This window comes from Canis lupus, chromosome 15 (assembly GCF_003254725.2).
Source record: "Canis lupus dingo isolate Sandy chromosome 15, ASM325472v2, whole genome shotgun sequence".
Taxonomy (NCBI): Eukaryota; Metazoa; Chordata; class Mammalia; order Carnivora; family Canidae; genus Canis; species Canis lupus.
Window position 1 is genome coordinate 4,589,170 of NC_064257.1, and position 16,549 is coordinate 4,605,718.

Genomic DNA, 16,549 nt, shown 5'->3' on the forward strand with positions numbered 1-16,549 from the left:
TCCCTCTGGACCTGGCAGGTGCCAGGTAGGTTCGGTTTGCTCTGGACACATTTATATTCATGACACCTTACGTGACATTCCCCCCTCCCCGCCCGCCCCGTCTGGCAGGGCCAGCGAACCTAGGAACCCTGGAACTTTTCTGAACATCAGCCAAGCCAGGCCTTGGTTCTTTCTCCCACCTGCCCTCAAGGATTGGGCTTTCGTCAGCTCACCAGGTACGAATGACAAGATAGGTCCTCTTCTCTGAAGCCCACGTCTTCTAAGACTGAAAGCCAGGGTCTACCTCCTTCTGATACTAAAAGCCAGTATTCACCCCTCCAAGCCCCTACACCCACCCACCCATTTAAAAAACAGAAGGAAACGGGGTCACAGTGGCCCGAGCAGGTGCTCATTCAACAGACACTCTTCACCGGATCCACCCCAGACCAGGAACCGGGCTGGGTGCTGGGGAGCCAGTTGCCCCCCACCCCCCCACCCCCGGGAGCTCAGGGCAGGAGAGGTGGATGCGTGAAGGGGAGGGACAGTGCAGGCCTGCAAATGCTAAGGGGGAGGTGGTCTGCACCACAGCAGGTGGAGGCGGGAGAGAGGTCACCATCCAGTCTAGAGCAGGAGCAAGGAGACCTCCCAGAGCACGTGAGCCTTGAACCAGGATGCGACAAACAGCAGGGGGGAGGCAGTCCAAGGAGAGGGAACTGCGTGGGCAAAGGGAGGAGCCGCCAGGGCCCCGTGTGTTCGTTGGAGCAGAAATTCCGTGCTGCTGGATTCAGAGGGTCGGCAGAGGCAGTACCCCGGGGGGACTCGGGCCCTTGAACCCAGTGAGGAGCGGTGGAAGGCTTCTCGGGAGGCGAGTGACACGTCCCAATTGCATCTGGGGGGAGCACTCCGACTCGGCTCAGCTCGGGCACTGGGGGGGAAGGGAGACTCGTGACTCTCCTGGAGCCACTGAGGTGTAGGCTATGGCTCTCCCTGGAGGCTCCTAGAGCCAATGGCTCAATGGGCCTACAAACAGGGGTAAACTGAGGCACTCTACCTAAGGGTCCCTGCCTGGTAGAAAGGAGAGCAGGGACGTGAGTCTGACATGCACTCTGTTCTCAGCCGCAAACCAAAGTTGAGACTCGAGGGTGATTTTATCTGCGATGACAAGTCCACCCCCGGGCTCAGACAGGTATTGTTCCAGGCTCGGCAGACATCCCCAAGTCAGACAGATGTCCAGGACTCAAACAGACACTGCCCCCAGGCCAGGAAGATGTTGCACCAGGCCCGGGCAGATGCTGTGCCAGGTTCAGACACATGTCCTGGGCCCAGACGGAAGCTGTCCCGGGGCCAGATAATGTGCGGGGCTCAGCCAGGTGTCCCAGCCTCAAACAGATGTTGTCTCTAACCCAGGCAGATGCTACCCTAAGCTCACACAGATGTCTGCCACCAGACACACATAAAGATGCTAAGAGGTCCCCGGGAAAATATAATTCCTAAATCCTTCTTCGCCACTCCCACCCTCCACCTGCTTCCCTCAAGAAAGCTGAGGAAGGCCAGCCCTGAGCCCGGCCAACTCTCTCCAGGGCCCCCTACCCATCGGAGCCAAGGAGTTGGTCTGTCCCGATCGTTCTGTCCTTCCCTCGGACCCCAGGCTGGTCGGCTGCACAGAAGGAGGGAGGCACATACAGCAAGGCGAGGAATGGGACTCGTGCGTAGGACCCCAGGGCGTCTGGGCCATGGCAGATGGGAAGGCCCAGGCTCCCCAGAGCTGACTAGAGGCGGGGGGGGGGAGGGGGGGTTAATGTCAAGGAAGGAGTGGGTTGAAGGAGGGCCAGACCCACTAAGTCTTACTTCTAACCCACACTCTGAGCTGGGTGGAGGGAAAAGGTCCCGTGACCTCATCCCCATACTCATATCTCTGTCCAACATCCTAAAAACATCATTACCCGCTCATTTGAGGGTAATTACCTACTTCTCCAGAGCTGAGCAGCTCTGGGCTAGGGAGCGAGGGGGGGGGGGGTGATAGGAGGCCGGCCCAGGTGGATGTAAAGAGGGAGACTGGCCCATTCATCAGCTTGGCTGGAAGGACGATCCTCCTCCTCCTCCTCCTCCTCCTCCTCCTCCTCCTCCTCCTCCTGCAGCCTTCACAGGGATGCCCCAGATCAGGAAGGAAAGAGACCTTTCCCCTCACAACCTGTGCATCATTCTCAGGGCAGAGCTAAGGACGCGAGGGTTCATGAATATGCAAATTACCTCGAGCCAAGCCCGCAGTTCTCTGCCCCTCAGGAAGGTGAGAAAGGTGTGGTGTGGTCTTGAAAACCACTCTCCAACAGACACACCTCCTGACACAATTATGAACCCTGATGCACACATAGACCAAGCACAAGCACCCTAACACAAGCACACAACACTTTAGGGAGATCTGCAAAGTACTAACACACGAATTCACACAAGCACACCACGCCCCCAACACGCGATTGTCAACACCGCACCACAGTCTAACACGTCCCCCCACCCCCCCCCGCCGCTGCACCCCCACCCAAGCTGCCCACTCCCCACCTTCAATCAGGGCACAAAGTCAACACCAGGCCCGGGGAGGACACCTCACCCTTCTGATGAAGGTGACAAGGACTTCAATTATCATTCGCTGCTCCCACCCCAACCCCGTGGTGGTGAATTTTGCAGCCATCCAGATGAAAAGTGTGTTTAAAAAAAAAAAATTTTTTTTTTTTAAAGAAAGAAAGAAAGAAACTCAGACCCAGCCCCAGCCTTTCAGAGTGATTAATCCCTGCTAATGATTTACCGATTTGCAGAGAGCGTGTTCTGCATAACCGGATTGTGGGCATTAACACCAGCTCAGAGGCTGCTTTTCTGCCAAAAATGAAAGTAAATTTTAAGAGCAATTGACCACCGCTAATTTCAATATTCTACTGATGCCCTGGGAGGACCCTCACCCCCACCCACAGGCTTAGGGGCTGAAGCAGGGGGGAAAATATGCAAGGGAAGGTTCATCCCTAAGACAGATTTCACCTTCCATCCCTCCTTCCCTTCACCCAGACTGAGCAACGGGGAACCTTAGATTAAACTGGAGAGGCTGCTGCTTCCTCCCCTGCCACAGGCAGCAGCGCCCCTCCCGCCCCTCCACTCCTCTACCCCAGGCTCTGGCCGGCACAGACAGGACAGAGGGGATTAGGACACCTGGAGGGGCCGAGTGTCGAGGGGAAGAGGTGGGGGCTTGACAGCCCGGGACAGGGATCACACAGCCCACGTGGGAGAGCTTCCTGGATGGTGGGGAGCACGGTGAATGTGCCTAGCTGCCACCAACCTGCCTGCAGGCAGCAGACGGACACAGGGACCCCCGCCCTGCCCCAGGTGGGAACCTGTGACAGCAGGACCATGCCAGACTCTTTTGGTCAAAAACAATCCAGCCCAGAAAGAGGGGTGGGGGGAGCACAGGCATGGTCGGTCGCTCCTGCCACCGCTGCTGAGCAAGAACTGGCTGGGGAGCAGGCCGTTCCACTCCTGCTCACACAGCCTTACTCACCCTGGGCAGCCGGGGAGAAAAACCAAGCCACGCTTTCCAAATTTCCGTGGGGGCAGTGATCTCATCTCGCCTTCGCAAGCAACCCACCGGGGACCGCCCTGCCCAGTTTACAGAGGAGGGTACTGGGGCTGAGACTGGTCCAATGTCATCCGGCAGGCCCGAGCCTGAGCCAACCTGGGACCCTTGGCACTTGGAAAATGCAGGATCCAGGGCGTGAGGAGATGACCTGTGAGTGCTGGCCGCGTCCTGTCCCCCCACTGCCAGTCGGGCCTGTCCCCTACCCCCAGAACCTCAAAGCCCACACACACAGACGGTATCCTAAGACACCTGCTCCCCGCTGTAGCCCTCCCCATGGGCCCGGACCTGCCTCTCCTTAGCTTTTCTTGGCACTCATAACTTACAGTAAGAAATCCCGGGGGAAGGCCCTGGAGCCTGTCTTCCCCCAGCAGTGCAAAGCCTCGGGTCTGCAGGTGCATCTGCTCTCGGCGCTTCCTGGATTCCAAGTACTCAGTGACCGGATGGCAAGACACAGCGCAGGGACCCAGAGTCTAAAGGGGGAAGCGGCCAGACTCAGCTGCCCCGTCCCCTCCCTCCCCGATCTTACTCAGTGTGCCATTGTGCTGGTTCGCCTGTCTGGGACGTGCGTCTGGAATGTCCCAGGGCATTTGTGGCGTCAGAGGTGCTGGTGGTGAGCGTGGCCGTGTCTGAATCTCTCGGGCGGGAGTGTGAATGCAGATCACAGAGTTGGTGTCTGTGACTCGGGGCTTTGCGGAGAGAACAACACGTGGGGCTGGAGTTCACCCCTGCAGACCCTCCCCAGCTGCCCCGCCTCGGCTGCGCACTGCGAGACCCCCGACAGTGAGGGCCCCATCTGCTGGAGGCTCGGTGACCTGTGTCAAATGAGCAAGCGCTCGGTCACACTCCAGAGCCTGGAGGAGGCCGCACCACTCTGGGAAAGCCTGGGCAGCTCCTGGCCCCGGGGGCGGGCTGAGCAGGGGCCCCGCTGGGGACGGAGGCCCACGAGCCTCTGAGACTGGCGGCGGCCTGGCTGGGAGCTGCCCTCCACAGACAAGGAAAGTGAAGAAAAAGAAGAAAGAATAGGAAAAGAAAGGGCTTCCCTGCTTCCTTGGGATCAGCACTGCTGCTGAACGGCCCGGGCCAAACTCGGAGCTGGGCGTGTAATCGTGCCACAGGGTGTGGGTGTATTCATCGCAGTCTGTGATGTGTGGGGTTGGCTCCTTGTGCATTCGTGGGGAGAGTGTGCCTGTGTGTGCGGGTCCATGTGCATGGACAGCAGGGTGTGATTATTTGTGTGAACTGCCAGGTAAGAGCCTCCACGCTCGTGACCCCAAGGGTCTGCAGGTCTCCTGCATCCGTGTCACTGAAGGAATGCTGGCTTGAGCCTATTTCAGCCTGTGTGCGGGTCCTGCGTCCGTTTTCCTTTTGGACACGCGTCTGTATGTACAACTGTGCGTTGGTTTGTGTGACTGTGAGTTCCAGCCTAATGGGATCCCTCTGTGTGTCCCTACTCTGAATCCCTATGTTTGTCCCTAGGCCAAATTGCATGTTTGTGTCTGCGCGTTGTGTGTGTGAATGCACATCCATTCGCATGCCTGAACCATTCAGCGTCTGCACAGGGCAAGCGGGCATCGACTGCCAGGTCCCAATTCCCCACCCCCTACTCTGTGAGGATGGGGCCCCTGGAGACAGGGGCTGTTTACCTGCAGGCATCTCTGCCAACAGGCATGTCAGAGCCCCAGGCATGTCCCAGACCCTCCAGGAACGAAAGCAAGGAGGATGTCAAGACTTCTGGGGAAAATCTGACTCTCAAATGCAAGAAAATGTTGACTCCAGACTAGATCCACGCATGGTAGAGGGTCTCAAACTTCCATAAACAGGGAAAGGAATGTTATCCTTCCCTGGTCTACACTGCCTGCCCCCGGGGGCGGTATCTAACACTAGAGCTTCGGAGCAGTCCTGAGAAGCAGGCATTGCTCTCTCCCTGTTTTAAGATGACAAAACTGAGGCTGCAACAGGCAAAGCAGCTAGCACAGAGAGTCACGGGGCTGCTACTGGGGGTGGGGGGGTGGGGGTTGGATCGTGATGGAGCCTTGCTGGTAACCTAGGAGCCTGGCTTTGCTGCAGACACCCCTCAATTCCGCACATACCTGGGAACTCGGCGTCAGAAGCCCCAGCTGGCCCCCGCCTGTCCGCGGAGAGCTACCAGAGATGGGGCAGTGGGCTCTCTCTGCTGCGACAGCCAAAGCCACTGCCCCCGCAGGCACCCGCCCCCATCCCACAGCAACGGGAACAAGCATGAGGAAGAGTGGGACCTTCGTCGGTTCTGCAGCCTCGGACAAGCTCCGCTTCTTCATCTCTGCCCTGGGGATAATAATCTCAGGGCCCTTCTACAGGGCTGAGAGGTGCAGGGGACATGGGAATGAACGTAAAACACTGCACCCGTGGGGCACTGTCCTTCAAGTCTCGGTGGCAATTCAAAGGCTGGACATCGTTACAACTGACCACTGTCCAGACACTTCCATTCCTCCAACAGGAACCAAGACACTCATTGAATCAGACCACCGCAGCTACAAGGGACTGAGCGGTCAGCTGGTCCAAACCTCCACAACCCCACTCGACGGATAAGGAAACAGATTTGCTTAGACAGAGGAACCTAACGTGCCCGTTCGCTGGGCACTCACGATAGAAACCACCAGAGTAAAAGCCCTTCCTGAGAGCCTTCCCTCCCCGCTCCCCTCATTGTCTCAGCCCACCCTCTGCCTGCCCTCAGTGAGGCAGGTGGGCTGCCTACAGTCCTGTTAGTCCCAATTCACAGGGAAGAAAACCAAGAGCTACAGAGATTGACCCAAGTTATTCTTGCCCAGAAAGCTGGTGGCAGGTCCAGGTAGGAAGCCCATGCTTGAGTGTCATGCTGGCCTGGTGAGGGCTGGCGTGAGAAGCACCTTCACTACAGAATTCCCACCTTGGCCCCACCTCTTGGGTCTTGGGGACAGGCCAGCGAGGCAAGTGCTTTATGATCTCATGAAAGAACAGTGACTCAAGGTGATCACTTCTTGGGCCAGAGTCCAGGAAAGCCAAGCATCCCCAGCTGGGTTCCGACACAGAGCTCCGTCACGGCTCTTGCAGCAAGGGTGGCACCCAAGAAGACTGCTCAGGACAGTGGCCAACGGCCAGACAAGGACCCTGCCTTGTCTCACGCCATCCTTTGAGGGCTGGCCAGAGGCTGGTCTGGGGTGCTTAAGGGCCTGGATGAGCGGTCTGTATCCAGGCTGACCCCTGACTCTGCCTCAGGACCATTCCCACTGCAGCTGGCACCCGAGCCCCCATCACCCTTATTCTATTCACTGAGGCTCTGTCCTACGGTCCTAACTTGTCCAGCAGGGTCCAGCTGGGCCCCCAGCTCAGTTCTGTGATCTGAGACCCCAGGGCCCTGGAATCGACAGATCCACTGGAGGTTAAGACCAGACGGCGGGGGGAGGGGGGGGGGCCGGGGGGGAATGTGAGCTGCCAGCTGGAAGACTCCCTGGGACCCAAGCCCTCTGTGCAGGAAAGAGGTGGAGGCCGCAGGTCACTACGCTGGGCCTCCTCCCGTCCAGTGTGGGGCTTAGAGGCACAGACTAGCTGCGCTGACGTCCGAGACCACTCGGGATCTCTCCAGGCGGCCTCAAAGAGCTGGGGAGACAGGAAGATCCCCGAATTGCACGCCGCACCTTTCTAACAAGGCGTCCTCCGTCTCAGCTCCCTGCTCTGCAGGCCCCCAAGGCAAGCCCGCTGAACTCCAGCCCGGACAGCTCCCGGCTCGCGCGCAGGATTCCAGGGGCGCGGCCGCCCTCCCCCAGGTCCCCCCCAGGTCCCCCCAGGTCCCCCCAGGTCCCCGCCACTCCTCACCAGGAGCAAGTTTCGCGTCCGGGCGTGACCCCGTCGTGACCCCGGCCAATGAGCGGGTCACGCAGGGAGGAGGAGCGAGAAGGCGGCAAAGCGTGGGACGGACCCCCTCCCCCGTGGGCCCGGGATGTCACCACCCCCGCCGGCGGCGCTGCCCCGGAGCCCCGCGCTGCACCTCGAGGTCCTCTGCCGCGGGAAGCCCGGAGCGCGGCCTGGCTCGGGAGGCTCCCGGGTCCCCGCCGCGCCCGCCCCGCGCCCGCCCCGCGCCCGCCCCGCGCCCGCCCCGCGCCGCCCGCGCCGCACTCACCTGGTCCGCGGAGCCCGGGGGGAGGCGAGCCCGCGCCCGCGCCCGCCCGGCGCGCTCTCGGGGCCGCGTGGGTCGGCGGAGCTGCGACGCCGGGTCTGGAAGGGGAGGAGGGAACACGGCTCGGCGCCGGCGGGCAGCCCGGGAGGCGAGGCGGCGGGGAGCAGGCGCGCCCGCACCGCGCCGGCCCGCGCCGCCCCCCGCTCGCAGCCGCCCGGCCCCGCGGGGAGCCCGGCCCGCCGGCAGCGGCGCTGCGCAGCGCGGCGCGCGGGGCTGAGCCGCTCCCCGGAGCCCGAGCGCCTCCCGGAGCCCGCAGTCCCCGCAGTCCCCGCCGCCGCCGCCGCCCGGCCGCCCGGGCGGGAATCCAGTCCGCGCGGAGTGTGGGACCCGCGCGCGCGGAGCCTCCTGGCCGGGGGTACGCGGGGCCCACGCAGGCGGGACGAGAGGGGGCGCGGTCCCGGGGCCGCCCCCGCGCCGCGCCCCACGTGGCGGCCGCGCCCCCGGGGCGTGAGTCCGCGCGGACGGCAGGGGGGCCGGGAGCGGAGCCGCGGCGGCCAATCAGCGGCGGCGGCGCGCGGGACCCCGGGAGCGAGGCCCAATGGCGAGCTCCGGGCGGCCGGGCCGGGCGGCGGGCGGGCGCGGGGGGCGGGGGCCGCGGCCGGGGGGCGGGAGGCGGCTCCGCGGGCAGCCAATGGGCGGCGGGCGGGGTGGGGCTCCGGAGCGCCGAGCGGGTCGGGGCTTTAAGCCGGCGGAGCGCGGCGGCGGGGCCCGCAGACGGAGCGGAGCGGCGGCGGCGGCGGCGGCGGCGCGGCGCAGGGCGCGGGGCGCGGGGCGCGGGCGGCATGGCCACCACCGCGCAGTACCTGCCGCGGGGCCCCGGCGGCGGAGCGGGGGGCACGGGGCCGCTCATGCACCCGGACGCCGCGGCGGCGGCGGCGGCGGCGGCGGCGGCCGAGCGGCTGCACGCGGGGGCCGCGTACCGCGAAGTGCAGAAGCTGATGCACCACGAGTGGCTGGGCGCGGGCGCGGGCCACCCCGTGGGCCTGGCGCACCCCCAGTGGCTGCCCGCGGGCGGCGGCGGCGGCGGCGGCGACTGGGCCGGGGGCCCGCACCTGGAACACGGCAAGGCGGGCGGCGGCGGCACCGGCCGGGCCGACGACGGCGGCGGCGGCGGCGGCGGCGGCGGCGGCGGCGGCTTCCACGCGCGCCTGGTGCACCAGGGGGCGGCCCACGCGGGCGCGGCTTGGGCGCAGGGCGGCACGGCGCACCACCTGGGCCCGGCCATGTCGCCGTCCCCGGGGGCCGGCGGGGGCCACCAGCCGCAGCCGCTCGGGCTGTACGCGCAGGCGGCCTACCCGGGGGGCGGCGGCGGCGGCCTGGCGGGGATGCTGGCCGCGGGGGGCGGCGGCGCGGGGCCCGGCCTGCACCACGCGCTGCACGAGGACGGCCACGAGGCGCAGCTGGAGCCGTCGCCCCCGCCGCACCTGGGCGCCCACGGACACGCACACGGACACGCACACGCGGGCGGCCTGCACGCGGCGGCGGCGCACCTGCACCCGGGCGCGGGCGGCGGCGGCTCGTCGGTGGGCGAGCACTCGGACGAGGACGCGCCCAGCTCGGACGACCTGGAGCAGTTCGCCAAGCAGTTCAAGCAGCGGCGCATCAAGCTGGGCTTCACGCAGGCCGACGTGGGGCTGGCGCTGGGCACGCTGTACGGTAACGTGTTCTCGCAGACCACCATCTGCCGCTTCGAGGCCCTGCAGCTGAGCTTCAAGAACATGTGCAAGCTCAAGCCGCTGCTCAACAAGTGGCTGGAGGAGACCGACTCGTCCAGCGGCAGCCCCACCAACCTGGACAAGATCGCGGCGCAGGGCCGCAAGCGCAAGAAGCGCACGTCCATCGAGGTGGGGGTCAAAGGCGCGCTCGAGAGCCACTTTCTCAAGTGCCCCAAGCCCTCGGCGCACGAGATCACCGGCCTGGCCGACAGCCTGCAGCTGGAGAAGGAGGTGGTGCGCGTCTGGTTCTGCAACCGGCGGCAGAAGGAGAAGCGCATGACCCCGGCGGCCGGCGCCGGCCACCCGCCCATGGACGACGTTTACGCACCGGGCGAGCTGGGGCCGGGCGGGGGCGGCGCATCGCCACCCTCGGCGCCCCCGCCGCCCCCGCCGGCCGCGCTGCACCACCACCACCACCACACACTGCCCGGCTCGGTGCAGTGACCCCGCGGCCCGGGCCCCCGCGGGCGCGTGGCGAGGCGCCGCGCGGCCTGAACTCTTCTTCTTTTTGTTTCTTTTCTTTTTTTTTCTTTTTTTTTTTTTCTCTCTCTCTCTCTTTTTGTTCGGTTGCTTTGGATTTTACAAAAAAAAAAAAAAAAAAAAAAAAGCCCAGAAACTTTCGAACCTAAACCAAACACCCGGACGACCCTCTCCGGCGAGCGGCGAAGACGGCCCGACAGGCTGCGTCGCCCGAGCCCCCGGGAGAGAGGAGCGAAGATCCGGGACGCGCCAACTCACCCCGCCGCCTGCTCCCCGCCCCCATCCCCTCGGAGACCCCCGCCTCCCCCTGCACCCCTCCCACCCCCGGGCTGTTCGGGGCCGGATCCCGGCAGCGGCCTCCCCGCAGCGACAGGTAACGCGGTACGGGGTTAGGGACCCCCCGGGAGAGAGGATGGAGACAGGAGGGCCCCCTCTCCCCAGCCTGCGGGTCGAGGGTGAGGGACTGTCGCTTAATCCGCTCCACGCCTCTTCTCTCCCGCAAGGATGCGCCCCATCCCCCTTTTTACCCTTCCTCCGGGCTTGGTTTTGTTGTTTTTGGTTGGTTTTTTGGTTTTTGCTTTTTGTTTTTTTTTACGGTTTTTATTTATTCATGGAGCCTCTCCCCGGCTCCTGGGGTCCTTCTAACTCCGCCCGCGCCCTTAATTTAAATCGCTGTATACTGTATTTATCGGGGCCCCGGAGGGGAGGCCGCGAGAGCCGCGTCTGTGTATAAAAGCAGGAAATAGCCAAAGCTTTAATCTAGCCTAATTTATTTTTCCCCCTTACCTCCCCCTGCCCTTACACCCCACCACCACCATCACCACCACCACCATCGCTCCACCCCCCCCCCAAAAAAAGCAAAACAAAAACAAAAAAAAAAAACTAACAAAAAAAAATTCGAGTGTTCATTTTTCGTTTCGTTTTATCCGAGCTGCGATTCGGTTCCCGGCCACGCGGGAGGGGTCTGCGCTCCCCACGCACACCCCCCGGGAAGAGGCTTCTGCCCCACTGCAGACTGACCGCGGCCCAGCAGGGCCCCCCCATCCCACCCCTGCTCCCCGCGGGGCACTGCCCTCCTGGCCACCGACAAACGAAAACTTGAAAAAGTTGGAGGTATTTTTTAACCAGCTGTAGAAATAAGCCGTTCCCTGCGAACCTTCTGCCCTGATTCCCGGCAGCCTTCACCCGCTCCCTCTCCAGCCCGACCTGGGATGCGGGATGCAGGGGGGCGGCCAGGAGAGAAATTCCCCAAGTTTGGGGTGAGGTGGGAACCATGTAAATATGTGAGATATGTACACACTTGGCGGGGAGAAGAAACATTTTTGTGCTTGGTTTTTATTTTTGGTTTTTCCGGGTTGCCCTCCATCCCCATCCGAAAGGATTTTGTACACCGAATAATCCGAAGGGAAAAAAATATTTTAATATGATTTCCAGATTTCTGACCCATCTCTATTTATTTTCTGGATGTGTTTGGAGCTTCCCCCTTCTCCGTTTCTTCCGTTCTGTTTGTTACAGTTTGAATTTAAATTTTGTTATTTTATTTTTATTATTTTTTTGGAACAATGTTTTGGTGCATTCTTTGTATCTTTATTGCAAAAATAATAATAATAATGTAGACTGGGAAGTTCCCTTTATATTTATGTTATAGTAAATATTTTATTACTCACATAAACATGTACCCCAGGGCTGTGTCCTGTCCTTTTTACTACCAGGGTTGGGTCGGTTTGTGGGTAAAGTGTGTGGATACCCTGGCTAACCTCCCCTAAAGTTCTGGCCACACTATCTTGGAAGAAGGTGACCACGCAGACCTTCTTTCAGACCAGCCTGTTAACTTGGGCGACAGTTGAGCCCCTGTCTCAGTGAGTGAGCTTAGGGAAGATGCTGCCTCATGTCCCCTCCCGTACACAGACTATCCTGAGACCAGACCAGGGCCTCCAACACTGCAGACACCACACTGAAATGGGGACAGCCGTTCCTCAGGCACAACGCAACTGCTTCTCAGCCAAGGAAGAAGCCTGCCTCACCTGGGACCACAAGCCTGGCACCTTTGTATCCCCACCCAAGACGCCAGCCCCAGCTTCGGTTTCACTCTGCACTCCACGCGTGAGGGTCCAGGCCAGCTCTACCCTTCCAGGTCATGGGGCCGTTGGAAGCAGGGTCAGGCCACACCAGCCCAGCCCAGCTGGCTCTCCACTCACAAACAAATGGTGCCCAAACCTACCTGGATCCGCTGGGAGTCCCAACAGCTTCGACAGCAGCCCTGCAGGTATTAAGTGGGCCTGGGGAGGGAGTCCTGCCTGTTGGCTTAGGCAAAGCCAGTCCCACCCGTCTGCAAACAAGCCACCTGGCCCAACTTCCCTCGCCACCAGTGGAATGAGCCACCAGAAAGCCCTCCCCTCTCTCCAGGGATGGGTGCCCAAGAACTACCCCCCCCCCAACTCAGGGAGTGATGCGTATGCCCATGGGAAGACTCGGCGGTTGTGCAACCATGACCAGGGTGGGGAAGACACAGTCTCAGACGTCTGCCTTCTCAAGCTTTCAGCAGCGGCGTCTCCCCCTCCCCAGTGTCATGATGGTGGGGGCAGATCGGGGCTCCAGGGCCCAAGCCCAAGGTTGCCCGTGACCCAGTCAAGATCCTCGTTGCCTTTAAAGCAACTTTTAAAGGTATTAACAAAATATAGCTCTTGCTGTTTCCTCCATAGATGCAGTTCTTTTCCCTTCTCAGGAGAAACCACCTGAGGTTTCTGTCACTTTTCATGGACACAAAGCCTGAAGCAGCACAACCACTTGATGGGGGAGAAAGCTGTGTCCCTAGTGAGGGGAGATGGGGGGGCTGCTGGCCAAGCCCAGGCTGGGAGAGGCCTAGGCTCCAGCCGATGGCATCTTGGGCACCCAGAGAGGTGTTCCCAGGCCGTCCGTTTGGTGGTCCCCGGCCAGGCTGAGGCTCTAGGACGATGGTACCATGCTGAGCGTTCCCGGTGACTTTCTGGGCTCTGACCCTCAATCTCGGGAGGAATTGTCTCTGCAAGTACAAAGGCCGCCAAGATTTCCCAAGGCTCAGCCTCTCACTCACCGCTGCTTTCTTTTTCCTCCCTCCTTCAGTCCAGCCCAGTAGGCAGTGAGCCCTGTGACTGGCACCCGTGTCCCGGCCGTTGCACATCCTGGCGGGCCAGGCCAGGCCCCAGGCTTAAGGACGGGGCCGGGGATGCAACGGCCAGGTGACAGCGTGGCCTCCATTTCCTGCTCCACTAAGTACAGAACTTCACATCAGTCCCACACTCCCCCACACTCTCCTTATTTCTCCATTCCTGGATTTGTCCCAGCCTCGGGGCCCTGAAATGGAAGCAAGCGAAGCTCAGAGCTCCCTGCTGCCCGCACCGCCCTGAGCCGCAGCGGGTTTGGAGGTTGGAGAGGCACCAGGGAAGAGGGGGCCTTTCCCTGGCCTCTGCCTGCAGCTGACACCAATTGATTGATTGATTTCCTAATTGTCTGCTTAATCCCATACAAGAGGGTGGATTTATTATTTAAGCAAGTCAACTCAAAAACAGCAAAACAATGTGGCCTCCCAAGAACCTGCGGCAGCTGAGGAGTAGAACAAAACAAACAAACAAACAAAAAATTAAGAAAAAAAAAGTGGAAACGAGGATGGAAGAAAAGCTTCCACTTTGTGAAGATTTTACTTAATGAGACAGCAGCCTGGGACAGGTACTCAGTGACCAAGTGCTTGGTCACAGAAGTCCCCGGGGCTCCTCTCCCCAGTCTCCAGCCCCAGGTGACAGTAGGAACCGCTGCTCATCCGACTGTGTGAGGAGAAACCACAGGGAGAGGGAGATTGTGCCCTGGAGTCTGAGTCCCTGGATAGAATACAGTTTAGGACAGGTGTCTCCGTCCCGTGTGGGTGTGCAGCTACCTGTTCACTTCCGAGAGCCTCACACACGTCCCTTCGCCCAAGAGAGGCAGATGGCCCTAGTATCAGCCTGCAAGGAAACCCAAGTGCCCAGTTGTCGTTGTCGGGTCCCGGACTCTCTCCCCTCCTCACTTGAAGAAAATCATTGTCTGCGATCGTGTGGCCACAGATTGTGCTCGTTAGGAGAGCATCAGTCTGCCCGTGGGAACCTCTGGGGGTTGGTTATGAAGTTGTGTGCGCGCCACTGTGCCTGCAAGTCCAGAGCCACTCCCAGAGGTAAGCAAAGGAAGGCCAAGCTACACCAGTAGCACAGTGGGGGGTGGCCATTGTGGTCACCTGTGGTCACCAAGGCAAGCGCAGCAGGTGCTTCACCCTAAACCTTGAGGACATCTATATTGTCCCCCAACTCCTGCCCCTTGAAGTTGTGCTAGGTTGTACGTTGTACGGCTCGGGTCCTGTGCCATCATCCCTTGACCCCAGGACCCGACTGGGTGCGCACAGGACGAGCTGACTCCCAACCCTAGCTGCCCACCTAGAGCTGTTTGGAATCAAGTCTCCTCCAGAGGGAGGCTCTGGAGCTGCGTGTGGGAGGGTCAAGCTCCCAGCGACGACCCGGGCCCTCAGGCTTTTCCCAGCAGGGCTTGGGCTCCAGAAAGCTCCAGAGGGAGCCCCACCTGAGCAGGAGTAGGAGTGAGAGTAGGTTGGTCATCTGGCCCAGCTGCTCCCCCTAAGCTCAGCGACCAGGAGTCACCCGGGACCTCCAGCTTAGTGACAGAAGCCAGAGGAGCCAGCGATCTGGGCCCTGCCTGGCCTATTAGAAGGCACGGTTTGGCTGGCCCTTCCGGGCTCCATGTGGGAGGACTGCCCTCTATTGGTCCCTGAGCTGGGACCTGGCCGCAGTCCCCAGGACTGACCTCGCAGCTGAGCATTCCCGCCACCGCCCCACACACTGTCCCAAAATCCAGCTTCCAGCTGGCTACTCTTGGGGGGGTGGGCGGTGGCACAAGGCCGAGCAGAGGCAACTGTCCCCTCCCAGAAGGCAATCCTGCTTCACACACACACAGGCTTGCCCACACCCTTCCCACACCCACCACCCCACCCATTCACCGTCACACTACCTCCTGTCCCTCTCCCACTCACACGCATCCCCGGGCCTCCTCCCCTCGGCCAGCCAAAACCCCAAGCTCGCCCTGCCAGCTTGCCCCACACACACGTGCTCACACACTCGAGGTCACACCCGCACCACCGTAACGAGGCCCAGGACCAACCCTGTGGTCTCTGGCACCGAGCTCTCTGGAGCTACCTGGCGCTTGTAAACACCTGACTTAACACACACAACCGTGCCTTGCAGCACTGGATCAGGGCCCTGGGTCTCAGAATTTGCAAGCACTTACCCCACAAACTGCTTTCCAATCCCTGCCCATCATTGTTCCCGGCTCCTCCCAGATCTCTCCTGCTCCCTTCAGATAATTAAAGTTAGGCTGTGTGTTTGTATGTATGTGTGATCTTATTTTTTAAACACACACCCCCACACGTACATATGCGTGTATATATACAAACACACACAGCAATTAGATCTATCCGTTCCTGCCGTCGTCCCTCTTGCGCGGCGAAACCTCCGCTACGCACATGTCCCCACGTTGCCGCGCGATGAGCCATCGCCTGGCCACGGGCTCCGGATGTCACGCACGCACGCACGCACGCATGCACACCAGCACTTTCACACTTCCACCCACCCCGCAGCTCCCTGGTGCTTCTCCAGGGCCGCGACCCACCTCCCACCCACCTTCAGGGCGTCTGAGCGGGCTCCCTTCAGCCGAGCGAGGTACAGGAGGGCTCGGCTTCCATGCCCCCCCACGCACACCCCCAGGGGCCGTGTCTCGAGCGGAGCCTGACCGGGGTGGGCCTGGGTATTATTAGGCTGCAGAGACAGCACGGAGGCATATGGTCTCGTACACAAGAAATAATGTTCATGTTAAATCAGACCTCATGCATAATGCATGGTGCCTGGTCTCACATTATTTTGGGTGTTCGTCAAAATCAGTGTTCTTTCTTGTGAGGAGGGCTCCCGAAGAGAAGGGGGAGAGACGCCGGCTAATTGCACCTGCAGCCCGGACCCGGGGAGCCCGGAGCGCCCCAGGAGCGCCCCGCCTGCCCCGCTTCGCCCACAGGCGGGCCTCAGTCCCCGTCCCCTCCGTCTTTCCCCACGGAAGGAGGGGCTGGCTGGGGCTGGTAGCAGGCATGAGGCCCGTGTTATTTTTATTTCTTCTCTCTCGGCTCTCTGTCCCCGGAGGGTTCTGGGGAATAGCAGTGGCTCCGTCGTTCTCACACCCGATTCATTTGCCGTTTTATGAACTCCCCGTTGATTCATCGCCTCCCTAAGTCAATGATTCACTCCTGATGGCTTTTCAGAAATCCTTCTTCAAAGGCTCCAGATTATTCAGCTCTGAACAGGAGGAGACCTGGACCCAGTCGGCTACTGCTCTCCGTGCCTAGGTGGGCAGCTGTCACCGTCCTTGGCCGTCCCCTGGGGCCGGCCGCCCTGAGACGAGGGAGTGCTCCCTCCGTGCGGAAGCTGCTGGAGTTGACCCCTGCGGCTCATGGGCAGACCCGGCTCTCCAGGCAGGCCCCGTCCAGCCGCTGTGGGTCACCCGCCT

At 61.3% G+C, this 16,549-nt stretch overlaps 2 protein-coding genes across 8 annotated transcripts in view; one reads left to right on the top strand and one right to left on the bottom strand.

The window, feature by feature from the left end:
• Positions 1 to 7,910, bottom strand: part of LOC112642359 (uncharacterized) — a 64,459-nt gene extending 56,549 nt beyond the window's left edge. For 3 of the 7 annotated variants that reach the window (XR_007402408.1, XM_025419853.3, XM_025419851.3), the window contains exon 1: positions 7,734 to 7,910. The gene's annotated coding sequence lies outside the window, so the exon portion shown is untranslated. The remainder of the gene's footprint in view (positions 1 to 7,733) is intronic. The other 4 variants (XR_007402410.1, XR_007402409.1, XR_007402407.1 and 1 more) reach the window with 4 other exon arrangements.
• Positions 7,911 to 8,572: 662 nt separating this feature from the next.
• On the top strand, positions 8,573 to 11,670 carry POU3F1 (POU class 3 homeobox 1). Its single transcript, XM_025419668.3, has one exon. It carries the CDS (start codon positions 8,573 to 8,575, stop codon positions 9,947 to 9,949), a length of 1,377 nt encoding a protein of 458 aa, XP_025275453.3. The 3' UTR covers positions 9,950 to 11,670.
• The last annotated feature ends 4,879 nt before the right edge of the window (positions 11,671 to 16,549 follow it).

Bases quoted from the DNA above. Each gene is read 5' to 3' on its own strand.
- POU3F1 (XM_025419668.3), top strand. From the start codon at position 8,573: ATGGCCACCACCGCGCAGTACCTGCCGCGGGGCCCCGGCGGCGGAGCG.